The sequence below is a fragment of the Suncus etruscus genome, chromosome 2, assembly GCF_024139225.1.
Source record: "Suncus etruscus isolate mSunEtr1 chromosome 2, mSunEtr1.pri.cur, whole genome shotgun sequence".
Taxonomy (NCBI): Eukaryota; Metazoa; Chordata; class Mammalia; order Eulipotyphla; family Soricidae; genus Suncus; species Suncus etruscus.
In genome coordinates, this window is record NC_064849.1 from 134,200,075 (window position 1) to 134,227,257 (window position 27,183).

General features: G+C 38.7%; 1 protein-coding gene and 1 non-coding gene across 2 annotated transcripts in view; one reads left to right on the top strand and one right to left on the bottom strand.

Moving 5' to 3' along the window:
* Positions 1-25,591, bottom strand: part of TBCA (tubulin folding cofactor A) — a 51,171-nt gene extending 25,580 nt beyond the window's left edge. Inside the window, exon 1 of the mRNA XM_049766470.1 lies at positions 25,531-25,591. Within this exon, the coding sequence (XP_049622427.1) occupies positions 25,531-25,583 (53 nt within the window). The 5' untranslated portion in view covers positions 25,584-25,591. The remainder of the gene's footprint in view (positions 1-25,530) is intronic.
* Positions 20,222-20,340, top strand: LOC126002453 (small nucleolar RNA SNORA68). Its single transcript, XR_007493152.1, has one exon. It is a non-coding gene; the product is annotated as a small nucleolar RNA SNORA68 (small nucleolar RNA).
* Positions 25,592-27,183: the final 1,592 nt, after the last annotated feature.

Here is a 27,183-nt window from a genome sequence, read left to right on the forward strand (position 1 = left end):
TTTGAGTACCAAGACAGGAGTAAGCCCTGAACACTGCTGGGTATGATTCAAAAAACAAACATTGATAAACCAAAAAAAAAAAAAAAAAAAAAAGGAAGAAAGATTCTTCCTAAAGACTTGGGAAATCACAAATGACATTTTCTATAGTTTCTCCACGAAGAATGATCACATTTCTTTTTTTTTTTTCACTTTTTCCATTTTATTTCTCTGAAGATAGTTCTCCAAATTACAAAAGAAGGGGAATTTTAAGCCACTGACATATCCCACAGGCACTACCACATCAATTCATCGGCCAGCTTCATAGACTCATTTGATTCTTTTTGTTTTTGTTTTTTGTTTTTGGGCCACACCCAGTGATACTCAGAGGTTACTCCTGGCTATGCACCCAGAAACACTTCTGGCTTGGGGGACCATACAGGACACCAGGGTTCGAACTGAGGTCCATCCTGGGTCAGCTGCATGCAAGGCAAACACCCTACTACTGTGCTATCTCTATGGCCCCCTCATTTGATTCTTGAGAGAGTTGTAAATCAAGCCATGAATGATCACATTTCTTTGTTTAGAATTTTTCTCAATCATGGGCCAATTTCATTTTCAAAGCACAGTGGTAGGGCGTTTGTTTGCCTTGCACACAGACAACCTAGGATGGACCTGAGTTTGATTCCCCGGCATCTCATATAGTCCCCTGAGCCTACCAGGAGCAATTTCTGAGCACAGAGCCCTGGGTGCTGCTGGGTGTGGCCCCAAAACAAAAAACAAACAAACAAAAATGAATTTTTTTTCCCTGTACTTTGATAATGGAAGGCTCCATGTATTCCAGAGAACCTGCTATAAAATTAACCCGAGGGAATTGATTAGGATTTGAAGACATGAAATGATAAGAAATTATATATATTTGCAATAACATTAATGAAATCAAAACATTGTTAAGGTTTTAACTATCAATTTTAATTTATACTATCAATTTTAATTTCTCAATGCTTCCAAATGAAAGACAACTACAAAAGGAGCGTGGTTACAGTTTGTCTGAATACTACCATCCATAAATGTGGTTTGTGGATTTTCTTTGCTGTTTACACAAGTGTATACACTTAAAGTGTGAAATAATGGGTGGTGAGAGAAGTGATGTTTAATTACAATTTTTTTCTGCATTGGTCTTTATGCTAGCTTATGCTTTAGAATCTTCCTATTTTTTTCCCCACAAGATCCCTCTCCCCTCTTAGGTGTTGACTTTACACAGGGAAGGCTTGCTGCATTATGGAGATTGTTAGCACCATTTATTTTACACAAAGGCTAAAGGTTAACTTTTTTTAAATGATGAGATAACTTTTTATATGTGTTTACTTGTGTTTTGTGATATTTCTGGATCATTCCAGTCATAAAGACTTATTACATGTAATATTTCTTACACTCTATGAACTGGTATATTTCAAAGAATGTATAATCAACACTCCATTTACTCTGTTAGTATGTAGAGGATTTGTATCTAATTCATGGATGTAGTTTTGCTGTAGTTTGTCATTGTAAATGGAGCAAAGTACATGATCTTTATAGTTATTCTAAAATGTACATTATGTAAGAATTGTAAATACCAAAATTGATTAAATACTTTGTATGCCGAAAAATTAAAAAAAAAAAATCTTAAAAAATGGTCCAATAAAAAGTTTCTATATGTTATGAAACCAATGTTTCTAAGTTTTACATATACAGAAAATTTGACTTAGTGATATCCTAATACTTATAAAGGATCATAAGAGAAAAAGACAAGTTCTTAGCTGGGCAGTGGATTTTGACTAGATCGGTAAATGCCAAATTAGAAACAAATATTTTGAATGTATTTAATTTGTCCATTTTCTCAATGAGATTCATTTTTCAGAGAAAATTTCATTGTGTTTGTTCCCCACAGGCATGCCTCATCATTCTCTTTTCAGTTCTGTTCTAATTAGCATTCAAGTTGTGTTTCCTTTGTGCAGTTCCTTCATGGACCCATTTCATTTATCAAAGGCTACTTCCAAGTAATTATGCAATTTAAATCAAATTCTTTGACACAACACCTATAGCATGATGTAGACTGCCACTCCCAATATTAATTTTATAATTCTGCCCTATTAAAAAATAAGCAGAGTATCCACATTTGGCTTAATTTATTATTCACATGCTAATGTTTGATGTTAAATCTTCTATCCATTTAAAAGTAAACATTTACTATTATATTCTGTCACAATTAACTAGACATAGTCCAGAGGTTAAGTGGGTTCTAAGGCAAAAAATAATTGGAAAAATAATGAGTAAACACTAGAATGCCACTGTTCTCTTTACCTCCACAATGAATTCATCTTCAATCATTAAATGCCCTTGCTCTACTCAAATTACTGAAACATCAGGAACAAAATCTTTTGAATCCCAAATTTCTCAAATGGTCATTAACTGCTTTTTTCCAATTAACACACCAGGTTTTCTACACTTTCATCATTAATGTTCATGTTAGACCCCCTATATATATATATATATATACATACATACATACATTCATACATACATACGGTTCTTAGAATCTAGAGAAGGCTTAAGGGAATATATGAATAACATCATTTAGAAAATGTTTTCTAAAAGTTGTAGTAGAGTGTATAATGGAATACTTAATATATATAATATATATAAACCAATAGTAACAGACACAAAATTGAAAAACATATGAAATTAATCTACTATACACGTATCTTCAGGAATGGATGATCATATTTGCAGGTCTGAATTTATTAGTTTTTCTTTGTGATTGTATTATAGTTATCTCCAGCAAATATTACAAAGAACATATATTTGAACAGTGGAATGAATTTAATAAGGGAAAACTTGAAAGTATGGTATGAAATTCTCTAAGTCAACTTCTAAGTCATTTATCAATACTCTTACCAGAAACAAATTAAAGTTAAGCATGAAATGTCAGGTAATTTGGGTTTTAATTTCAACTTTTGAGTACTGTGAACCAAATTCTCTAGGTTCACGTTTAAGACGAAGGGGTTAAATAGAAGATTCCTGAGATATATGGCACATAAAAAATAAAAGGGAGTGGTGGGAATGTTGCACTGGTGAAGGGGGGTGTTCTGTTTATAACTGAAACCCAACAACAATCATGCTTGTAATCATGGTGCTTAAAGATTTTATGTTTAAATAAATAAATAAATAATAAATAAATAGAAGGAAGAAATAGTACAGTGGGTAGGGTGCTTCCTTTGCACAGTCGACCCATTTTGATCCTCAGCATCTCCATGTTTCTCAAGCACTGTCAGGACTGATACCTGAGTGGAAATTTAAGAGTAAGCACTGAGCATGCCCAATGTGGCCACAACACAAAACAAAACAAAGATGGGCGGGGTTTATGGGTAAGAAGAAATTTAATTATCAGCACAACCCAATTTTTTCTAATTATTAAGTGATAAATAATATTCTTCTAATACCGACCCTAAAATTTTTAATTAAAGTTTTTAAAGTAAAATTTCTTTTATCAAAGCTGCAATGTAAGTTCTTGTTTCTTTGCAATACATGATATAATTCATCCCATTCTGATGCTTCATCAACTTACTAGTATTAATTGCCTTATTATCTGTTCTGGCACAATAGTAAAGCCTCTGAACATTTCATTTACTTTACCAACAAGAAAACCCTATATATCTCAGCCTTGAGGATATTACCTCTACTTCTTAGCTGAGCAGAGCCATGAAGAACTTAAGCTCTCTGGAAAGTCAATACAATCTATCACTATTTAACTGTTTGCCAATGTTTATGTCTGTTTCAAATCACATTTAATGAGGCTTTTTATTGTTATTTTTTTCACTATAAAATTCTGAAGGTATCTAAATGTCACTAATTCCCATTTAAGTTTAGCATATATTACTTGAGAGATAGTGATACAATGCAATTGGATGGGTGCTGGACTTAGACTAACTTGCAAAGATCTAAATTTTAGTCAGTCTTTTGCTATTTAGGTGGCCTACAAGTTGTATGCATATGTACCCCACTTTCCCTGATCAGGAAGATAAAATACAATGACAGTGAAAGTAAAATAAGTATAGATCTTCACCTAATACTTCACACAAATAGGTGTTCACTTGTCTTCCTTTATCAAGGAGTGATTCTGCTTGTTTGAAAATAGACTCTAGTCACCAGTTACTTCTATAGGGCTGTTTCCATATGGTTAGTTGTAATCCATTAGTTAGGGTTAAAATCCATGACTCCTAAAATCAATTCAGCGGTTTGTAATCAGCATTATTTTAGAATTTTTTAGGATTTAGGATATTTTTAGGATTACTTTAGGATTTAGCGTCATACCTGGTGATGCTCAGAGGTCACTCCTGGCTTGGGGGGACCATAAGGGACACCAGGGGATGGATGGAACTGCGGTCTATCCTGGGTTAGCCAAACACCCTACCACTTCACCATCACTCTGGCCTCATGATCAGCATTATTTTAATGGACAAAACAGAAGGAATTTGAAAATATAAGAGCACATCACATGTGGGGAAAAAAATAGAACTTCATTAAACTTTTTGGGGAGAACGGAGAAGGGAAATATCCAAATGGTGCTAGCAGGGACTGGAGTCAGTTCCTAAAAATACTTAGTCTTGTTATATAGACCAGCCACAAGGGCCACACTTAGTGGTACTGATGTCAATTCTGGGCCCTGTGCATGTTAAATATGTGCTTCAACCTTTTGAGTAACACTCAAAAGTGTCTCCTTAGGTCTCATTAAAAGTCTCGTTAGGCCTCATTAAACTGTGTTTAGTTTTCTACATTAGCATACCATGTCTCAATGCAAAATATACTTCATACCTTCATTGGACCAAAAGTTTGAAATACACTTCTTTATATAGGTCATCTTAAAAGGATCAAAAAACTATATATATTTTATAATCAAAACTTTTGCATGGCAGGAAAGTACCTTACTCTGGCATAATCTCTCTGACCATAATTATTTCAAAATAGACTAAACAAATAAAGTTGAGGGAGGGATATTAGAGAAAGTTCTCCTAAGAAAGTAAGATTAAGGACAAGTTTTTATTGATAAGTATGTACTAAGATAAAAGTAGAGAAATGATACTTGGTGGGAGTGAAAAAAAAAAAGAACAGCAATCTTCTAAGCACTACAAAAAAGTAAGACCTAAAAATATGAAAATTTGGTTTTATAATTAAAGCGGTTTCACTGATTGTAGAAAAGGGAGTAATCAGAGGAAAAAAACTAAGATAAGAAAAACTATACAGTGGTTAAAGAATCTGCCTGATTCAATCCTTAGTTGATCCTGAATGATCACCCTTAGGAATGATCACTGGACAGAGCCAAAATGATGAGCCCTCAGTACAGCGAATTGTGATTCAAAAACCCAAAGAAAACAAACAGTAAATATTTTTAAAGAGGGAGAGATTAAATAAGAGAGCAAGGAAACAATATAATCTTAAATGATTAAATACAATTTGCATGTTTCATAAAAGTGTTTGATAATTAATGACATGTGGCATAATCATATTTGATGGGTAGTATGAACAGGACACACTTGGCTATGCTCAGATCTTGCTTCTAACTCTGTGCTTAGGGATCACTCCTGGTAGTGCTCAGGGGCCAAATGAGATGACAGAGATAAAAACCTGGGTCTGCTGCACAGAAGGAAGGCAAGTGCCTTATCCTTTGAACTATCTTTCCAGCTCCTTATATATAACTTTCTTACAGATCACTAACTACTGCTATTTGGAAAATAAGGGCAAATCTAGGTCAGGTGGACAACAAGGTAAGGGCAGCAGTGATACAGGAGATAAGCACTAGTCAAAAGTGGCAGCTGTGAGTAGTGGGAGGAATAGGTTAAGTTGAAAATTATTTTAAATCGCAATGAATGATGCCTATGAGAAAATGAGAGGTAACCTGTGACATCAAAATGGATATGTCCAGAAGTAGGTAGGCGAGAGAAAGAGAAAGGCACGGGCTATCAAGTCATGCAAAAGTCATGAGCATACAGAAGTAATTGAAGCTGGAATGGGAACAGCTGTTAGCTCAAGGTACAAAGGGTTAGAAGAGTCCAAAGAACTTTTGAGAGAGGCAAGAACTATGTCTGTCTTATTTACTAGCCTTATCACTCAAAAGCCCTTATCATTTATTTGTTTATAAAAAGAAAATAAGATAGAAGGGGCAAGTGGGGAAGGGAAATCAGAAGGTTGTAGTTTCACAGTAGCTACAGTAAATAGGCTAGAATGCTATTCCAGACATGGAATTTCATCTGCTGCTACTCACAAGCCAAGATGAAGTTAGATATTATGTCAGATATTATGAGTGGTGGGGTCTGAGTGCCACTGCTTCTGGTGTCCAGAAGTGATGAGTAAGAGAGGAGAGTGTGGGGGTCATTGATGTCCGTGAATACAGGACATCATGAGAAGAAAATGAGATAAAGGTTATTGCTGTTGATTCTTTAGGAAGTTAGTGACTTGAAGCTTGAATAACGCTGAGAAGGTTACTCATGAGACAAATTAGGATTCAGAACACAGGTAGAATGTTGATTTTCTGAACATGGATTTGAAGAGGAAGTGACAAGGAAAGCAGAGGTGCAGACGAAGGCATACCTGTAGGCTTGATGGAGCATGGAGCACACTCAGCAAAAGGGTCTGCTTTAGTATACTAACCTTAAGCACTACTAATTCCTTGGTCCCACACACCCACACACTCTAAATGCCTTCTTTATTTTATTTTATTTTATTTTTTGGTTTTTGGGCCTCACCCAGTGGCAGTGGTGATGCTCAGGGTTTACTCCTGGCTTGGAGCTCAGAAATTGCTCCTGGCAGGCTCAGGGGACCATATGAGATGCTGTCCATCCTGGGTCTGCCAAGTGCAAGGCAAACACCCTAGGGCTGTGCTATCCAGCCCCACCCTATTACCTTCATGATCTCCATGTTATTTATACATCAAAGGTTCCTTCAAATGTCACTTGTGATAGACCTTTTCTAATCCTTAAGAATAGTTCAAAAGGGGGCCAGAGAGATAGCATGGAGGTAAGGTGCTTGCCTTTCATGCAGAAGGTCATCGGTTCGAATCCCAGGGTCCCATATGGTCTCCCGTGCCTGCCAGGAGCAATTTCTGAGCATGGAGCCAGGAATAACCCCTGAGCACTGCCGGGTGTGACCCAAAACACATACACACACACAAAAAAAAGTTCAAAAGAATAGCTTTTTTCCCTATTCTCTAGGAAGTAAATGATAATATCTGTGGACAATTTTGCTTCTTATGGGTATTTTATTGACATCTAGTGATTACCCAACCAGGGATCTTGCTAAGCTGCTAAGTACCCTATGTATTAAAAAAAACCAAAAAACAACAACAACAACAACAACAACAAAAACTTCCCATTACCCAACAAAGAATTCTTCACCTAGAATGTCAGAAGTGCCAGAGTTGAAAAACCCTTCAGTTTGTCATAACCTTACTGGGCTAATGGAACAAAAGGAAGCTATTCTTAATTACATGATTTTTTTTCTTTCTCTGACACCACATGTCCTAAAAAAGAGAATATGCTATTTATCTTTCTACATCCAATTCCTCACAGTCAGTTTCATCCTTTATATAAGTTTATCAAAGTAAAAAAGTTAGAGTACTGGTATTACTCATGAGGCAGTCTCATTCTACTTCTGCTATTTCCTAGCTGTTACAGGATTTTCCATTCAAAACAGGGTCTCTCTACCAAATTGAATGAAATTAAGGTGAGGTTAAAAGATTTTTTTTTTAAGTGTACTACAGGATGTTACCACTAATCTCAAATTTTATCCATCAAATAAGACACTGAACTTCAGTAAAAACCTGAATATCTTACAATTAAGGAATGTAAATTTAAGATTTTATCATGCATTAGGTGTTAAACAATATTCACAAAGGCTCTTTCAAATAGAGATTGGTTACAGTTCGGGAGGGGGCATTAATTAAGTTCTGAAGAACAAAGGTCAGTGTTGGTAAAGAACCTTAAAGGTATGGTCAATGTGTAGTGAATTACCATTGAAGTAAATCTAAGGAATCATCAGGTCTAGACTGGCATCCTTACTTGTAGCTAATGTATAGTGCCAATTATCTCAAACCTTCTTTCACTAAGATGGTTCAATTCTGCTAACTAAAAAGTATTTTTCCCTTGGGAAGACAGGAAATTTTCATGTGCTGAAGCAGCCACTTAACTCTAAGAAAGATAAAACTATGTGTATGACTGGGGAAAAAGTTGTTGATGGTATATAGTTGCAGATGTCCTCAAATTTACTGTTACCTGTCCCAGTGACAGCAAAACATGCCAATCTTAAAGAGCAAACTATTTTGGAAACAGTACAGCAGATAAGGTGCTTGCCTTACACGTAGCCAATCTGGATTTGATCTTGAATGTAGAGTCAGGAGTAACCTCTCAGCATCACTGGATGTGCCCCCAAAACAAACAAAAAGAACAAAAATTCCCAACCAGTAAACCATTTGTGTCAATATGATTTAACAGGAAATCTCCGCTATTAAAATATCTCATATCAACCACTAAAGACCATTAAAGGCTGGTCTCACTAATTATTTCTAAGTCATAAAACCAAATTAAAATTCCAATCAATTTGGCTTCTAAACTGGAGAAGACTGATACAGAAAAAGAAAATAACTTATTTTAACTTTATAAAAAACAGATATTTCAGGATAATGGAAGGATTGATAGAGAATGTACTTGATCTTAATTGAAACTAATTCTAGCATAAAAAGCTAAGTTCAGGCTTCAGGGGTACAAGAGTGAAGGCACATGCCATGTTGGTCTGGTGATTCTACAGCACCCCAATTGTCCCCCATCAGCACTGTCAGCTGTAGCGCTGGAGGCCTGGAACATTGCAGGACCTCAGGAACACCACACACTCAAGCCCTAGTATTCAACCATCCAGCCCAATTGAATGAGAATCACTCAGAATGTCTCCTTTGAGGGAAACTAAACAAATTCTATGTCAAAACACACTATTCAGTTGTTTATTTGGTAGTCATAATAAATCATGTAATCACGTAAAGATTTTTGTGCTAGTTTTTTTCTTACTTTTACATAGGCATGAACAATAATGAAAATTGGGGGCCAGAACAATAGTACAGTGGGCCTCACATGTGGCTGACTAAGATTCAATCCCAGCATCCCATATGATCCCCCTGAGCATCACAGGAGTAATACCTAGTGCAGAGTAAGGAGTAACTCCTGAGCACAGACAAATATGACCCTCACCCCCCCAAAAAAAAAACCAAAAAGAGAAAATAAAAGAAGACAAAGAATACTAGAAATGCTTGTGTATGCACCATTCCTTTTTAGGGCGACTAAAATTCTTACTAAACTATATTGGGTACTCTGCTTATGTTTGACTTTTACTTTAAATTACCAAAGCTCAACTTTTTGTAAAACCAGGCCTTGACAAGTTTAAAAGAAAAAAAAAAAATCAAACCTATGCCCATTTTCTTATATATATAATATAGTCTATAAATAATAGAGCATTTATTCCTCATACTCTAAAAAAATTTTTGTTAAAGTAATCACAAAAAAGACTTTATTACAGTCTGTTAAAAGCTATATAGATTCTAAACTTTTAGACCAGTTCATATTCTCAAAAGCATTCCAGAAATTTACTAATCTATAAGAATTAAATATAGCAAATGGCTAAAACAGTTCACTACTGTATCAAAAGCATAGTAAACGGATATATAAAAGTGTTAGTCTTTCTTTAAAAGGCTAATGTCTATTAACAGCTTAAAACAGGGCACAGTAGGGGGTTAATATGTTGTTGTCTGAATCACTTTCATCAGTTTAAGTACCTATTAGTCCTTATTAGCAATGTACTAGCAAGGTGCTATTGGTCTTTTAAAGTTTTTTTTCTGCTGCTGCATGGTCTACTTGGGCAGATGGCAAGTGTGTTTGAACATAGTTTATTTAAAACTGTATTTTTCTTTATATTTTAGAATTCTGAATTTTTATTTGAAAAAAAAATTTTATCCGAAATCTGTTCAAAGGTTATTTAGGGCCTTGTGATAATCACAGCAGATAGGGCGTTTGCCTTGCAGGCATCGGATCCAGATTCGATCCTCAGCATTCTAGATGGTCCCCCCAGCCTGCCAAGAGTGACTTCTGGGTACAGAGGCAGGAGTAACTGAGTGTTGCCAAGTGTGTTCCAAAATCCAAAAAAATAATTTACATTGCTCAATACATCTATACAATTAGTTGGGTTTTTGTCTTTTGTTTAAATGAGGCTCCAGGCAAAACCCAGGGTCTCACACATGCAAGGCACACTTGGCCACAACTCTGACGCCTTGATTGATTTTATCTTGTTATTTCAACAATCTGAAGGTTCTCTCTAAGCTTTTTCTGCAGGAAACCAAAGCAACTGACATTGTTCTCATAAGATAATTAAATCTGGCAAGATCACAATATGCGTGGTCAGATGAGAAATGTTTTTGTGTACATAAACCAAATGAATGGAAAATTCTAAACCATTTATTTATTAAAGATAGATTTATTACAGCACCGAAGTGTGAGCTATTACTAAAGGAAGAACTGTCAGCAAACAGTAGAGGTGTTAGGAATTTACAGGAAAATAGTTCTCCATTCTTGGGGATGGAGTGATTGGATAGCAGGACATGCCTGTCAGTTCTTCCAACCTAAGAAAATGGAGTCTCTTTCTGTTTCCTTTTAATTTTTATTTAAAGATGACACTGTTCTGAAGGCCAGAGCGATAGCATAGTGGTAGGGCATTTGCCTTGCATGTGGCTGCCCAGGACAGACCTGGGTTCTATCCCCAGCATCCCATATGGTTCCCCTTGCCAGGAGCGATTTCTGAGCTTATAGCCAGGAGCAACCCCTATGCGCCACCAGATGTAATCCAAAAACCCAAACCCTCCCCCCCCCAAAAAAAAAACCCTACAAATAGAATTGTTCTCTTATTAACCTCATCTTTTTCCAATTGTTTGCATATAAATATATCACAGATTTGGGTATGGTGATTTTATAGCTCATCTATCGCTTTAATTTTTTCTAACATATTTTGGGGCATCTTTAGGGTTTCTAAACATTTAACATGTTATCTCTAACTAGTGATGGCTTTACATCTTTTCAGATTTGAGTTTTACTTTATTTTGTGGCCTTGCCTGAGTACCATGAGTAGGACTTTCTATACTATGTTGTAATGACAGCTGACATTTTGTTTCACTGAAAGTGTGAAAGTGGACATCCTGATCTTTAAGGAAAGGCTTTCAGTTTTTACCACTGAGCATAATGTAATAGATGTTTGTTGAATGTGATCTTTTCTGGGTTGAGATATGTTCGTTCCACCCCCATTTTGCTGATTTTTAAAAATAATAATGCAGGGCTGGAGAGACAGCATGAAGGTAAGGCATTTGCCTTGCATACAGAAGATTGGTGGTTCGAATCCTGGCATCCCATATGGTCCCCCGAGCCTGCCAGGAATAATTTCTGAGCATAGAGCCAGGAGTAACCCCTGAGCGCTGTCGGGTGTGATCCAAACACCAAAATAATAATAATAATAATAATAATAATAATAATAATAATGATACAAGTTGAAATTTATAAAAAAGATCTTCCTTTTGTTGAAATATCACATTAATCCCTTGTACACTGAATCACCATTGAGTTCCTAGTATAAATCATTTGGCTATGATATGATCCTTTTAATGTATCCGGTGGAATTTAGTTTGCTAAAACTTATCTTTTCATCAGGGATATTGGTCTGAAGTTCTGTTTATGATCTTCCTGTCTGATTTGGTATCAGAGCACTATTAGCTTAATAGACACTATAAATTTTTTCCTTTTAATTTTTAGGAAGCACTTGAGAAGATTAGGTAAAAAGTCACCTTTGAAGGTTTTGTATAACTCACTAGCAAAACTTTCTGGGCCTGGGCTCTTTTTTTTTTTGAAGATTTTATTACTGCTTCAATTTCATTGCATGTAATTGGCTTGAGTTTTTTTATTTTCTCCTGATTCAGTCTTAGAAGTTGCATGTTTCTGAAATTTTGACCATATCTTCTTTAATTCTCTAAGTTGGAGGCATAAATTGTTCATACGAGTCTTAAGATCCTTTGTATTTCCTGTTAGCTGTTATCTGTAACTTATCCCCCCTTCTCTATTCCCCTCTGGTGTGAACTTTAGCTAAGGATTCATTAAATTTTGTTTATCCTTTCAAAGAATCTGCTTTTTGTTTCAACTGCTCTTTTGAAATGTCCTTTCCTATTTCCAATTTATTTAAAATCTATCAACTTCGATTTAATTTTTTCTTTTTCTAGTTCCTTGAGGTATGTGGTTTGATTATATTTTGTTGTTGTTGTTGATAAAAGCCTATTTTTCTACAAAAGTCCCTCTCAATACAGCTTTTGTTGTGAAGGATCAAACTTTTAGAACAGAAAAGTCATTCTGAGGAATTCATTTCTTCAAAATGATATAATATGATGTAGCAATAGTAGAAGGTAGTAAGTTAGTTTCCTCTTTCTGGTTCTATTAGTAATTAGTTAGACAATACAGTTTATCTACGACTTCTGTCTGCTGGATGGGTGGGAGGTAGAGTAAAGGATATGGCAGGAAACTAGAAAGACATTCTCTAAGGAGACTGTAGTTCCATGAAGGAAGAAAAAGGGAAAAAAGAAACTCATCTTTAAATAAAAATTAAAAGGAAATAGAAAGACTCCATATTCATAGATTGTAAGAAATGATGGGCACAACCTGCTATAATGTCAGGCTATATTTCAGGTTATACTCAATAATTGTTTAGCATACCCAGATCTTACCCATTCAAGAGTGTGGCTTTCCTAAAAATCAAATATATCATTAGCATAATTATAAATAAAAATACTGGGAGAGCAATTTTAGCTGGATTATAGATCTTCAAAAGTTTCATAGAGTGCAAATTTATTTCAAGCAATGGATGTCATATTAAAAGCACTGCATAAAAGTACTGTTTGGAAATGATGGCGGATGCCCATTTGTTCCAATCACCTTTATAAGCAAATAAACCCTAAGTTAAAACATATACATACAATTAAGATTCCTAAGATATTTCTCTAGTATACAGTTGATAGAATGTACAATACTATATCAAGTTAAAAGTAAAACTTTAAGGAGGATTTGAAAATGTAATGTAACACTAAAATTGTAAAATGTCTTCTGAATGGTTGTAGTGAATCACTCATCCATTTTAGAATAAGAGCTCTCAAAAACTCATTTAACTACTCTTCCCTACAATAAACCATGGACATACAATAATAGTGAAAATGGCTTTGGCAAATTGTGTTAATAATAATGATAAGGTACTTTTTAACATGTTAAAGGACAAGGTCAGTAATAAACAAATTTTCACTGGCACTTGAGTAGGGAACTGCTGCCTCAGCAGTTTATAGAAATCAATGACTATTACAAAGTTCTATAGATTACTCAAAAACACAAGCCTTATGTTCTTCCCCTCTACTTCCCATCAATTAGTAAACCTGACAAACAAATGGGGAAAAAAAACTTTGTGCACTGTTATAAAGCAAGCCAGTTCCTATGGGATCTCTCCAGATATTAGTAAGCCTCTACCCATAGCCCAGTTTATATCCCCACAGAATAACAACAGCAGTAAACATACCTTGAATATTTACTACTTATCACTCATTTAGCTTCAGTGATTTACACTCTAATTTTTCTAACATGAGAAATGCATTACCACTGACCCCATTTTAGCTAATAAAAGCCAAGTTTGTTAGGGTTCAGGAACTTCCACAGGTTCACATACATACTCTATGGTTAGTGGTATCTTGGTATCCCACCTATTAATTCCAACGGCAACAATAATAATTATTTGGAATCAAAGAGATAACATAGCAAATAAAGGGAGTAACCCGAGTGCCACAGGGTGTGCCCCCCCCCAAATATAGCAAATAAAGTATTTGGCCTTGAATATTGTCAGTCATGGTTCAATGCCTCGCAGCACATCTGGTCCCTGAGTTCTACCAGGAGTGATCCATGAGCAGAGCCAGGAATAAGTCTTAAACTCAGCTAGATATGTGTCTCTCTCAGCCCCACCCAATAGAATAACTAAAGCAACCATTACATTATAATATAATTATGTCAGTGATTCCCCACTGCTGATTAAGTCATTTTCCCCCTACATTTTCATTCATCCACATGTTCACACTTGCTTTTATTGATATCACTATTGCAGGTAATTCAAAAAAGGTGTTTTTGAGTGAGACTGCTCTGTAACATGGTCTTTGGATCAATTAGATCTATGGCAGCATTAAATGTTTAGTTCTGTGCACAAATAAAACAGCATATAGTAGAATTATGTTCTATTAAATATATTACTAGAACTAGAATACTGGAGTAAACAGATCATATATCTAAGCATTTATATTCTAACAAATCTAGACTATTATTAAAAATTCCAAATTTGCTTATAAGATTTCCAAAATTTCCTGCTATGAAGATATGGCAGTGAAAATGACACATACATGTGCACATGTATGGTTAAAAAATCTTTTATTTTCACATTCAACTTGCAAAATCGTGAACACTGAGAAAGCTATTGTCTAGTCCTCTCCCTTTTCAGCTTACAGAGACAACTATATGGCTGTCAGTTTATCAAGCAGTTGACACAAATGATGACAGAACTGCCTACTGACCATCCTACTTTGGAGAACTGGGTACACTGCAAAAATTCCAAGGAGCTGGCCACATTTGAAGGTGAAAATTGGCCATTCTACTGAACTTCCTTTCACTCAAATCCAAGAGGTTAAGAATTGGGAAAAGAAAAGACAAAGGTACTGAAACTTACAAGAAGTTGTAGGGTTGGGGCCAGAGAGATAGCAGAGCAGTAGGGTATTTGCCTTACAAGCAGCTGACCCAGAACAGACCTGGGTTCTATTCCCAGATTCTCGGCAGCCCATATGGTCCCCTGAGCCTGCCAGGAGTGATTTCTGAGTACAGAGCCAGGAGTAACTTGAGTGCCACCAGGTGTGGCCCTCCCAAATAACAACAACAAAAAGAAGTTATGCTTTTCTGAACCTCTCAGACTAAGGACCAAATCTTCCCACCTTCAACCCTTTTTTGGCCAAGAAAAGCAACACAAACAAGCACTGCCAGAAATACCGGATTCACTGCACAAAGAAACTGAATTAATTTGGGAGCTCCCTGTGTTCAGAAACCTTTTACTATTATTGCAAAGTTTTTCATGATCTCCATATTCTGTTATGAAACCCCACACAGGGTTATGACTTAGTTTAAGAAGGTTGGTTCTAAGGTACACAGAGGAAAATGTAAGCAGAATTCTTCATGACACTGTATCTAAGGCATTTTTAAGGATGAATCAACACTGACCAAGCAAGTGGAAGCAAAAATAAGCAAGTGAAATTATAGTAAATTAAGAAGCTTCTTTGCCTCAAAGGAAATGGTGACCAGTGTAGAGAAAACCTCATACTCCAATCCCAGTGGGATTGGGAAGGCAGGTCTGGAAGCAACACCAACACAGGTTAGGGAGATAAGACGGATTCAGAAACTTCCACCACAAGCTTTCTGCAAGCAGGCAAAAGGGCACAGGCAGGCGGACAGGCAAGCTGTGGGGCCAAAACCAGGAGAAATCTCTGACTGGATGTCTTTATATTGCTAAGAGTAGGTCCAACCCCAAGGGTGAAGATCACGATGTAGGGGTAGGGGCCAATCCAGAGGTTCTTCCCGCCCAGGTGGAACAAGCACATGTAAAGAAATACCTGATTAAAGTGAGAACCTATTACTTCAATATACCAGGATACAAATACTGCCCACAAATTGGCAGAAACTATTCATCCACATGATAAGGGATTAATAACATATAAGATTGGAGCTGGAGTGATACCGCAGCGGTAGGGAGTTAGCCTTGCATGCAGCTAATCCAGGTCAGACCTCTTTTCGATCCCCGGTGTCCCATATGGTCCCCTAAGCCAGGAATTTCTGAGCACATTGCCAGGAGTAACCCCTGAGCATCACCGGCTGTGGCTCAAAAACCAAAAACCGAAAGAAAAAAAAAAAGACCCACAAAATATATAAGGTATATATTATATAATATGTAAGATATATAAAGTACTGGTAAAACTTAACAAGAAATAAAATCCTAACCCCATGAAAAAATTGGGGAGAAGAGATGAACAGAAACTTATTTAAAAAGAAATACAGGGCCCAGAGAGATAGCACAGCGGCGTTTGCCTTGCAAGCAGCCAATCCAGGACCAAAGGTGGTTGGTTCGAATCCCGGTGTCCCATATGGTCCCCGGTGCCTGCCAGGAGCTATTTCTGAGCAGACAGCCAGGAGTAACCCTGAGCAACGCCGGGTGTGGCCCAAAAACTAAAAAAAAAAAGAAAGAAATACAGGGTTCTAAGTAATGTCCACTGTACTTCCTTCACACCATTATTTAAAATATAGAAAGTATATAAAAGGCTGAAGCTAAGGAGAGAAAACTATTTCATGTCTATACAGGTATGACGCTTGTATTTTACTCTTATACAAGGCCAGTATTATATATTCAAGCACATGTATGACTATAACATGAATATACTTTGTTTCATTTTTAATTAATATCTTTATTTAAGCACCAATGATTACAAACATGTTTGTAGTTGGGTTTCAGTTATAAAAAAGAACACCCCCCTCCACCAGTGCAACATTCCCACCACCAATGGCCCCATCTCTGAATATACTTTGTAACATGAAGGTTTTATTTACCTTTTGTTTTTATGCCTGCTGTATAGTGTGGAGACATACACATAAATAGCCACATATATGCACAATTACAAAGAGGCATAGATATAAACAAACTTTGAAAGACGTCACAGTTTGAGAAAGGTACTTGCTTTATATTAAAAAAAAATCAATACAATTTCCCCACAGATTCATGATGTAAAATTCTATAATCAAGGCTTGTAGATTTGTAATTATGGTATGTCAGCTACATTTAAACAAGAGTGTTAAAAGATTGTTAAAGTTAAACTAACACAATTGCAGTGTGAATTGTCCTAGTCTCATTCTAATCTACTGGTGTCACTTTCATTTAATCAGAAGAAAACTATGGGCCAATGTCAGTGCTATTTCCAACACTCTAACATTCTTTGTTCACACTGGACTTTAAGCCATTATCAACCTAAAATAGTTACCCAAAGATGTATTTAATGAAGTATCTATAATCAATTCCCTCATCAGTGAGTTTAGTTAGCTGGTTTTACTGAAAATAAGTTGGCCATAAAGTAGCTAAATAACTTTTTTTATTTTGGTGTGGGTTTTGGGGAGGGGGGGGGATGGGAGACACCCATTGTTGCCCAGGGGTTACTCCTGGCAGGCTAGGAGTAGCATATGAGATGCCAAGGATCAAACCTGGATTGGCCACATGCAAGGTAAAAGCACTACTCACTTTACTATAGCCCTGGACCCTAAATAACTTTTTTTTTTTTTTTTCGGTTTTTCGGGCCACACCCGTTTGATGCTCAGGGGTTACTCCTGGCTAAGCACTCAGAAATTGTCCCTGGCTTGGGGGACCAATTAGGATGCCGAGGGATCGAACCACGGTCCTTCCTTGGCTAGCGCTTGCAAGGCAGACACCTTACCTCTAGCGCCACCTCACCGGCCCCCTAAATAACTTTTTATAGTAAATGCAGGAAAATATTTTATTCTTGCAATTTCAGACACTTACCGTAAGTCCAGTACAAATGATATTTTGCAAACACAAATCTTACTTGAAAATGTATAATGGACAGATTTAGCCTTAAATTATTAATGTTTAAAACAGCAATCCTATGCAGAGTGGAGGATGATAGGGGATGGTAACACTAGTGTGGAATTGGTGTTGACGTATGGTATGCCTAAAACTTAACTATCAATTTTTTAGTTATTGTCCTTTAATTACATAAAAATATTTTAAAACAATAATCCTTTATTTCCTACTACCTTAGTGAAAATCATCCTCATTAACAATTTAATACAGAAAAAATAGCAACTCTGGCAAGGATTTTAGGAAGCATTTAAGCTTTAAATGCTTTTAGCTTTAAATATTCAACTCATACTGTACCATCTGCCAAGGCTCCCAAAAAACTCATGGTACAAAACTTAGCTAGTACAGAAGGGGGCTGGACTTGCCTAGTTTTAGCCCTGATAGTTCTGCATCCCAGGTAAACTCAGTCGTAGAAAACCCAACTGATGCCAGCAGCACAATGGAAGAAAAGAGGATTCATAGTTGTGACTAGAAAAAAAAAAAAAAAGAGAGAGAACTGGAGTAATAGTTAACTCCTGTTAGGGCTGCCAGATTAGCTCTGAGCAAAATCTAGAGCCTGCTAAACCCAAATCCTACCAGAAAAATCACATGTGAAAAAGATTTTTGCTCAAAAAAATTTAGTTTTACAATCCATACACACACAATACCTCCACCACCATCACCACCACCATCACCCCTGCACAAATCTCTTAATTTCGGTTAGACTTAACCCTGAAAAAAATTATTGTTGTCGCAGGGAAGCAGATATTTAGAGTACTAAGCATTTGAAGCCTGGGGCCACAATGATAGCATAGTGGGTAGGTGTTTGCCTTGTAGGTGCCTGACCCGTGTTCCACTCCCCACATTCTCTGTGGTTTCCTGAGCCTGACAAAAATAATTTATAAGTGCCGAGCCAGGAGTCTCCTGAATGCCACCCAATGTGGCCCAAGAACCTAAATAAACAAAGATGACTGAAACCCAACAATGAATGATTTTGTAACCACGGTGCTTAAATAAAGCAATAAATTTTTTAAATTTTTAAGAAGACTCAAATGCTTATTTACTAACAAGTCACTTTAGTAAAGAGATTATTTTGCATTCTGAGGATCTAATTTCACACCTGACATCCCTAACCAGAAATCACATCCTTTGCCCTATATAAGAGGCAATAACGTTTCTCAGAACCTGAGCCTGTGAATCTTCTACTATTTCCTTTGGGTCTGAAAACTTGATTCTGCTTTACTAGCTGTCTTCCACCAGATTGCCTAAACCAATATACTGAAATGCTCATCTTCCATTAGGGGCTTGATTTCCTGATGCCATACATCACCATCCATAATTCCCACACTCCTATAACATTCAATCTCCTGCCCGTCAATATTTTTTCCTAGGGGTCATAGCTATAGTAATATAGTGGGCAGAGTACTTGCCTTGCATGTCGCCAACCTGCAATCTCTGCATATGGTCTTACAGTGCTACCAGCAGAGCCAGGAGTAACCCTTGCATATTACCAGGTGTGGTAAATAAACAAACTTACAAATAATTTGTTTCTAGGAACTAGAGAAATACTACAGTGGTATTACTTGCACCACTGACCCCAGTTTGATGGGTTTCTCGAGTATCTAAGCACAGAGCCAGAAACAATACTAAGCACCAATGAAGTTGGGGTTCAAATCTTCTTTACCCCCACAAAAAAAGATTTCTTCCTGAAACATAGGGACCTTTTGGATCACAGAAAGTTTTTTAGTAGATCTGATCCCTTAGCAGTGGTCCTCAAACTATGGCCCACAGGCCACATATTGTATTTGTATCTGTTTTGTTTCTTCATTGCAAAGTAAGATATATGCAGTGTGCATAAGAATTCATTCATAAGTTTTGTTTTTACTATAGTCAGACCCTCCAATGGTCTGAGGGACAGTGAACTGGCCCCCTGTTTAAAAAGTTTGAGGACCCCTGCCTTAGAGATTAAACTCTCTTTCTTTTTTTCTATTTGAGATCACACCCAGTAAGTAGTGCTCAGGGATCACTGCAGGCAGGGCTAGGGAACCAAACTGAGATGCCAGGGATCCTACCAAAATCCTACTGCTGTATTTTCTCTCTGCAGACCAAGACACTAGACTCTTAAGAATCACACTCCCAGAGTGAAGATACAGTAAACTTTGTACATCAAAACCCATAAACATTATCATTATTGTAACCAACTAAAGTAGAAAAATTAAAAATGATAGAGAACCACCATCCAAGATCAGGGGTCTCAAACTCAATTTACCTGGGGGCTGCAGGAGGCAAAGTCAGGGTGATCCTTGAGTGCAAAGTCAGTAGTAAGCCTTGAACATTGGGGGGTGTGACCCAAACAACTAAAACAAAACAAAACAAAAAAAGATTCCTCTAGGGCAGGGCCACAAAATGTTGTACGGAGGGCCGTTTGCAGCCCAAGGGCCGCGAGTTTGAGATCCCTGAAACCCAAGAACTGCTGCTGCTTACAGCAGTGGCTTAAAGAGATGCTGATAGCAAGCAGATCTCCTTCAATTTGGGGGGACTATTAAATTAAAGGGAATTTAGAGGTTAACATACTTCTGATGTTGTGGGAACAGTTCTGCAAGAAAGCTGGGAACCACACAGCCAATCCTTGTCTCCATCTTACAGGGGGAAAAAAGATGGGTTAGAGAGACAGTACAGTGGATATGGCATGGCACTTGCCTTGCATATGGCCAACTCAGGTTCAATCCTCAGCACCCTATACTATACCCAAAGCCTGCCAGAAGTGATCCCTGAGCGTAAGCCCTGAGCATCTCTGGGGGGTAGGGGGTGAGGAGGGAAAAACTATATGAGGAAACATCCCTCCTCATATAGTTTATCTAAACAGAACACTAGTTCATATATTTCTAGTGGCTCACAATTCCTAGAGAAAAATTATGATGGATTATGATGGGCATGAAAGACTTACAAATCTCTTCCAAACAATTAGTTGCTTCTGAAGTGAAATAAGGACATGGGATATTATACAGATGTTTGGAAATTACAAACATACACATGCACGCACACACGTGCTCCCACACAATGCTAAGAACAAGATCCAGGGTTTTTTGGGGGTTGCTTTATTTTGGAAGGGCCCCTATGCTACTGTGTTCAGGATCTATGGTGGGGGCTGTGGCTCATTTCTTGGTAGTGCTTCCCAAATACATAGTCCTTTGAGCTATAATCCTCAAAACTTATATTCAAGGACTAGTACAGAGTGGGGTGATTTCCTGCATGTGCCCACCTAGGTTCCATACGGTGAATCCCACATGGTCTCTCAAGCCCTATTAGGAGTGACGGAGTCAGTAGTAAGCCCTGATACCCACGCCTGTTATCTAAAAAAAGTTACTAAGTTAGAAGATGAAAAGCAGGGGCCGGAGAGATAGCATGGAAGTAAGGCGTTTACCTTTCATGCAGAAGGTCATCAGTTCAAATCCCGGTGTCCCATATGGTCCCCTGTGCCTGCCAGGAGCAATTTCTGAGCATGGAGCCAGAAGTATCCCCTGAGCACTGCCAGGTGTGACCCAAAAAAACCACAAAAAAAAAAAAAAAAAAAAAAAAAAAGAGAAGATGAAAAGCAACATAGTAAAATGTCAGGAGAAAAGAGCATAAGAAAAGGTTCAAAACAATATACAGTCCAGAGTAAAGGGCTACTAGCTAGCCTTGCACAGCAGTCCATCCAAATTCAATCCCTAGCACCATAAGTGGTCCTCTGAATATCATCAGAAGTGATCATCAAACCAGGAATAAGCCCTGAACATTGCTGGGTATAGGCCTCCCCTTAAAAATAAATAAGAATAGGGGGCCGAAGAAATAGCATGGAGGTAAGGCGTTTGCCTTTCATGCAGAAGGTCATTGGTTCGAATCCCGACATCCATATGGTCCCCCGAGCCAGCCAGGAGCGATTTCTGAGCATAGAGCCAGGAATAACCCCGAGTAATGCCAAAACCAAAAATAAATAAATAAAATAAATAAGAATAAAAAACAAAAACAACCATGATACTTATTAATTTGAATAGTCATCTACCCAAGTAATAGGAATAATTAACAGTTAGAATATAAATTTGCAGTTAAAAAAATCACCTTATTTTAGTCTATATAAGGAAATTCTATACCAAAATGTCAACAGTAAAGTCTTGGAAAATAAATACAGAGGATAGGGTGGTCAACCCAGGTTCTGTCTCAGCCATCATTCCACATGGTTCCTCTACCCATCAGAAGTGATTTCTCTAACCCAGTGGTCGGCAACCTATTTTTTCAACTGAGCCAAATCTCGCCAAAACCACGATTGAAATTTATTTTGAGAGCCACACGGGGTGCGCACTGACAGAGGCTAGGAGCAGAGTCCTAACTCCTGGAGTGGCCGCCCAGCACACAGAAGAGCCAAATTAAAAGTGTAAAAGTGTAAAGAGCCACATGTGGCTCGCGAGCCGCAGGTTACAACCACTGCTCTAACCCATCAGGAGTGATTCCTCAGCCCAGAACCAGGAGTAAGTAAGCCCTGAGCATTACTGGGTGTGGCCCAAAAACCAGACAAACAAAAGGATCCACAAAAACAAAATAGAGGAGCACTTGGTCGACCTGGATTCTATATCCCTGGCATGAGAAATAGTCAGTCCCCAACTCACCAGGAGTGATCCCTCAGTGCAGAGTCTAAGCAATGTCAGGTGTGACCCAAAAATCAAAAATATGAAGGGGCAGAGATTCTCAGCACCGCAAATGGGTCCCCATGAACTGCCAGGAGTGATGTGAGCAGTTAGAACTAAGCTGGTACAATGCCACTTGTGGCCCAAATACTTCTACAGCAAAAACTTATAAAAATTTTTTATATTTATTTATATGCAAGTTTCTAAAATACAAATGGATTTTGCAAAAATGCTAAGATTATAAAAGTGTGAAAAACCAAAACTGAAGTTTGACAATGCTCCATTACTGGAAATAAACTAAAAACTCATCTCAGTTTTCATACATGGAAATTTCTGTAAGTCTAGGATGAAAAAGGACAAGGAAGGTCACAAAGATAAGTGAAACTACCATTAGAAGTCATTTCTCATGACACTAGATCTCATGCCTCTACTGGTGCTTAGCCAAATATTTCAATAAAATGACATGACTAAAGTCTAGCAAATTTTTAGTACTTCACTCTGATCAATGACAGAGCAGATTACTACTTATATTTTCATGTTACTAGTCCCTATATTAACATATCTTAGTTTCTAAACAACAGCACCAAAAGTACGTCCAGAGCTGCTCACCATGCCCACCAGGCTGCATGCACCTTCCCACCACGGTTAACCAAAGCATCCCACCACCACCACCACCTCTATTACAATTCAAGGTTGTTTCCTTGGCACTACTGTCTAGTCCCTTGCTTTGTGTCTTTACACTCTACAAATGAATGAGATCTAGTGCTTATCTTATTCTTCCTAACTCACTTCACTTGGCATGACTTTCTCCAATTCCATCCAAGTCGCAGCAAATTGCAGCATTTCAGCATTTTGTGTAGCTGAGTAGTATGCCATTATATATAAATATACAAACAGGTGTATATATTATAGCACACATTTTAAAACTTTTTTGTTTGTTTTTGGGTCACACCTAGCAGCACTCAGGGATCACTACTGGCTCTTCGCTCAGAAGTCGCTCGCTCCGGGCAGGCACAGATGTCCAAATGGGATGCTGGACTTCAAACCTCTATTCGAATTAGCTGTGTGCAAGGCAAACGCCCTATTGCTGTGCTGACTCTGTGGCCCCTTAAAACTCTTTTAAGAGCTTAATTTATATTTACGAGAAATACTCTATTTGGCACTCTCTGTACAATGATTATTAAGTTGGATTTCTTTTCTCTCTCTCTTTCTTTTTTTTTTTTCTGGTTTTTGGGTCACACTCATTGACGCTCAGTGGTTACTCCTCGATCTATGCTCAGAAATTGCTCCTGGCAGGCTCAGGGGATCATATGGGATGCCGGGATTGGAACCACGACCTTCTGCATGCAAGGCAAACGCCTTACCTCCATGCGATCTCTCCAGCCCCAAGTTGGCATTTCTTTATGGTATGAGGTCAAGGGTTGGGGGGAGGGCAAAGAGTACTTACTCCACTTTACAGATCAATAGTCTAAAGCAGGGGTCTCAAACTCAATTTACCTGGGGCCTCGGGAGGCAAAGTCGGGGTGAGGCAGGGCCGCATAAGGGTTTTCCCTTACCGAATATTCGCAATAAAAAATCGCATTAGTATGGGAAAAAATCGCAAAAAATTGCATTAAACATTCGCATACCCCGAACGGTATGTGAATGTTTAATGCAATTTTTTCCTACTAATGCGATTTTTATTGCTATTATTTGGTAAGCGAATAATCGCGAATACTGCGATATTTGAAGGCCGGCCTCGGGCCACAAAATGTTGTACGGGCTGCGAGTTTGAGACCCCTGATCTAAAGCAACTTCTCTCAAATAATGAATGGCAGACTCAAGATCTGAATTCAAGCAGCCTCACTCACTTAGAAAACATTACTCATATTATTTTCCTACTGCCTCCACAATAAACTTCCAGGGAAGCTCAGTACAAGGCAGAGAGGCCTATGACTATGCAGAGATTTTTATTATTTATTTATTTTTGTTTGTTTGGTTTTGTGCCACACCCGGGAGTGCTCAGGAATTAGTCCTGGTGATTTGGGGAAACCATACACATGGGAATGCAGAGCCGGACCTTTCAGATCAAACCCAGGTTGGCCGCATGCAAGGCAAACACCCTATATCTCCTGTACTATCTCTCTGGCCCATGAAGAGGCATTTTTAAAGAGCGAATTTGTTCTCTCCCCCAACCCTTCATCTTGCAGGGAACCCCAACAAAAGGAGGGAAAAAAAAAGCAGATAGATGCCAAGTGTCTAGGATCAGAGAGGCCCCTACTGCAAAGTCGCCTGCTCTAAAGTCCTGGTTCTTTTGGAATGCACGTTTCATTTCAAAAGAAAAAAAGGATTTGGGACATTGGTGATGGGAACGTTGCACTGGTGATGGGTGGTGTTCTTTACATGACTGAAAGCCAAACACAATCTTGTATGTAATCAAGGTGTTTTAAATAATATATATGATAGATAGATAGATAGATAGATAGATAGATAGATAGATAGATAGATAGATAGATAGATAGATAAAAAGGAAAAGCAGTCTTCTCTCCTGGGATCTCAAGAAAAGTTGGGGCACATTCCTGAGGTGTCGGCCAGAAATCCGGGACTGGGGGTAGGGGGGGGGTCCAAGGGGCATCAATCCCAGGTGGACGCCAGGGCTGTAAACCAACACTAGGAGTTAGTGGAAGCCACCGGGGAGCTAGCATGGAGGTAGGGCGTTTGCTTTGCATGCAGAAGGCCGGGGGGGGGGGGGTGGTTCGAATCCCGGCATCCCAGCTGGTCCCCCGGGCCTGCCAGGAGCGCTTTCTGAGCGCAGAGGCAGGAGGAACCCCTGAGCGCCCCCCAAACCCAAAACCACTCGCGGGGTGGCCGGGCCGCACAAGTTTGTTCAACTAAGGAGTTGGAGGCCCAAGCGGCTGCTGACGCCGACGTCTGGGCCAGGGCCGGGCCAGGCCGTGCTGGGGGGCCCGAGCCACGCTGCCCGCCGCCCCCGCACGGCCCCTCCGCCCGCCCGCCCGCCCCGGGACCGGCCGAGGCCTGGCGCGCGTCGGGCCTGCGCCGCTCCGGGAGCCCGGCCTAGGGGCCCTGCAGGGCCGAGCGAAGGCGGCGAAGGGGGCCTTACCGCTTCACCACGCCCGTTTTGATCTTGATCTGCCTCACGCGAGGATCCGTCATGGTCCCGGGAGCGCCGCGGACGGAATGGAAGGCCGGAGGGAAGGCGGAAAGGCAGGCAGGAGGGGCGGAGAGCCGGGCAGCCGGGCAGCAAGGCAGCAAGGCGCGCCGCGTTACCAGGCGGTTAAGTGGGCCGCGGGCTGGGGCGTTGCGCGCAGGCGCACACCGCGCCTCCCTTGGCCACGCCCACCGCTCGAGGCCACGCCCCCGGGCGGGGCTGGCCTTGCCTGTCCCAGAGACCCTGAGCCTTGTCTTCCTACACTTCTCCTCCTCCTACTCTCGTACTTGAACAGTATTATTATTATTATTCTTTTTTTTTTTTTTAACCACAAATTATACCTACTGAATTTTTCAGCAGGGGCGTTTGGGAGGAATACTTAAGTATCTCCCTGGATAGAACATTCTGTCCACAAGTTGCTTTGCGAGTTTGTCCGCTTCAGGCAGGGATCTTCAAACTACGGCCAGCGGGCCACATATTGTATTTATTCCCATTTTGTTTCTTCACTTCTAAATAAGATATATGCAGTGCAGTGTGTATAGAAATTTGTTCATGATTTTTGTTTTTACTATAATCTGGCCCTCCAACAGTCTGAAGGACAGTGAACTGGCCCCCTGTTTAAAAAGTTTGAGGACCCCTGGAACTTTACAGAATGACTTGAACATTGATGTAAGGATATTTTCTTTCTTTTTTTTTCATTTTATGATATTCCATTGTTGATAACCCACATTTAAGCAATATTTGTCTCTTAATGGAAATTTAGGTTCCCCCCATATTTTTGGGTATTATGAACAGTGAAATAAAAAATGAAGGTGTTACTAAATCTTCAGATTTCTCAATTTCAATCAAGGGCTTTTGGTTTTTTTTTTGTTTTGTTTTTATAACTTCCTTATTTAAACACCGTGATTACAAACATAACTGTACTTGGGTTTGAGGCATAGCAGGAATACCACCCTTCACCAGTGTAACCTTCCCATCACCAATGCTCCCATCTCACACACATACATCCCGTATTTAAGGCAGGCTTTCTACATCTTTCACTCACTGACATTGTTATGATAGTTCTCAGTGCAGTTATTTTTCTAACTGCACTCACCACTCTTTGTGGTGAGCTTCATATCTTGAGCCTGTCCTTCCGGCCCTCATCTCTGGAAACTATTTCAATGTCTTTAATTAATCTTAAAACCTATAGATGAGTGAGACTATTCACATCAATCTCTCTCCCTAGACTTATTTCATTCATCATAATAGAATCCATGTACATCCATGTATAGGATAATTTCATGACTTCATCTCTTTTGACAGCTGCATAATTTTTATTGTGTATATATACCACAGTTTCTTTAGTCATTCATCTGTTGAAGGGCATCTTGGTTGTTTCCAAAATCTGGCTATTGTAAAAAGTGCTATGATGAATATAGGTGTGAGGAAGGAATTTTTGTATTGGATTTTTGTGTTCCTAGGATATATCCCTAAAAGTGGTATAGCTGGGTCAAATGGGAACTCAATTTCCCATTTTTTAAGGAATTTCTGTATTGTTTTCCATAAGAGTTGGACTAGACGGCATTCTCAACAGCAGTGAATGAGAGTTCATTTCTCCCCACA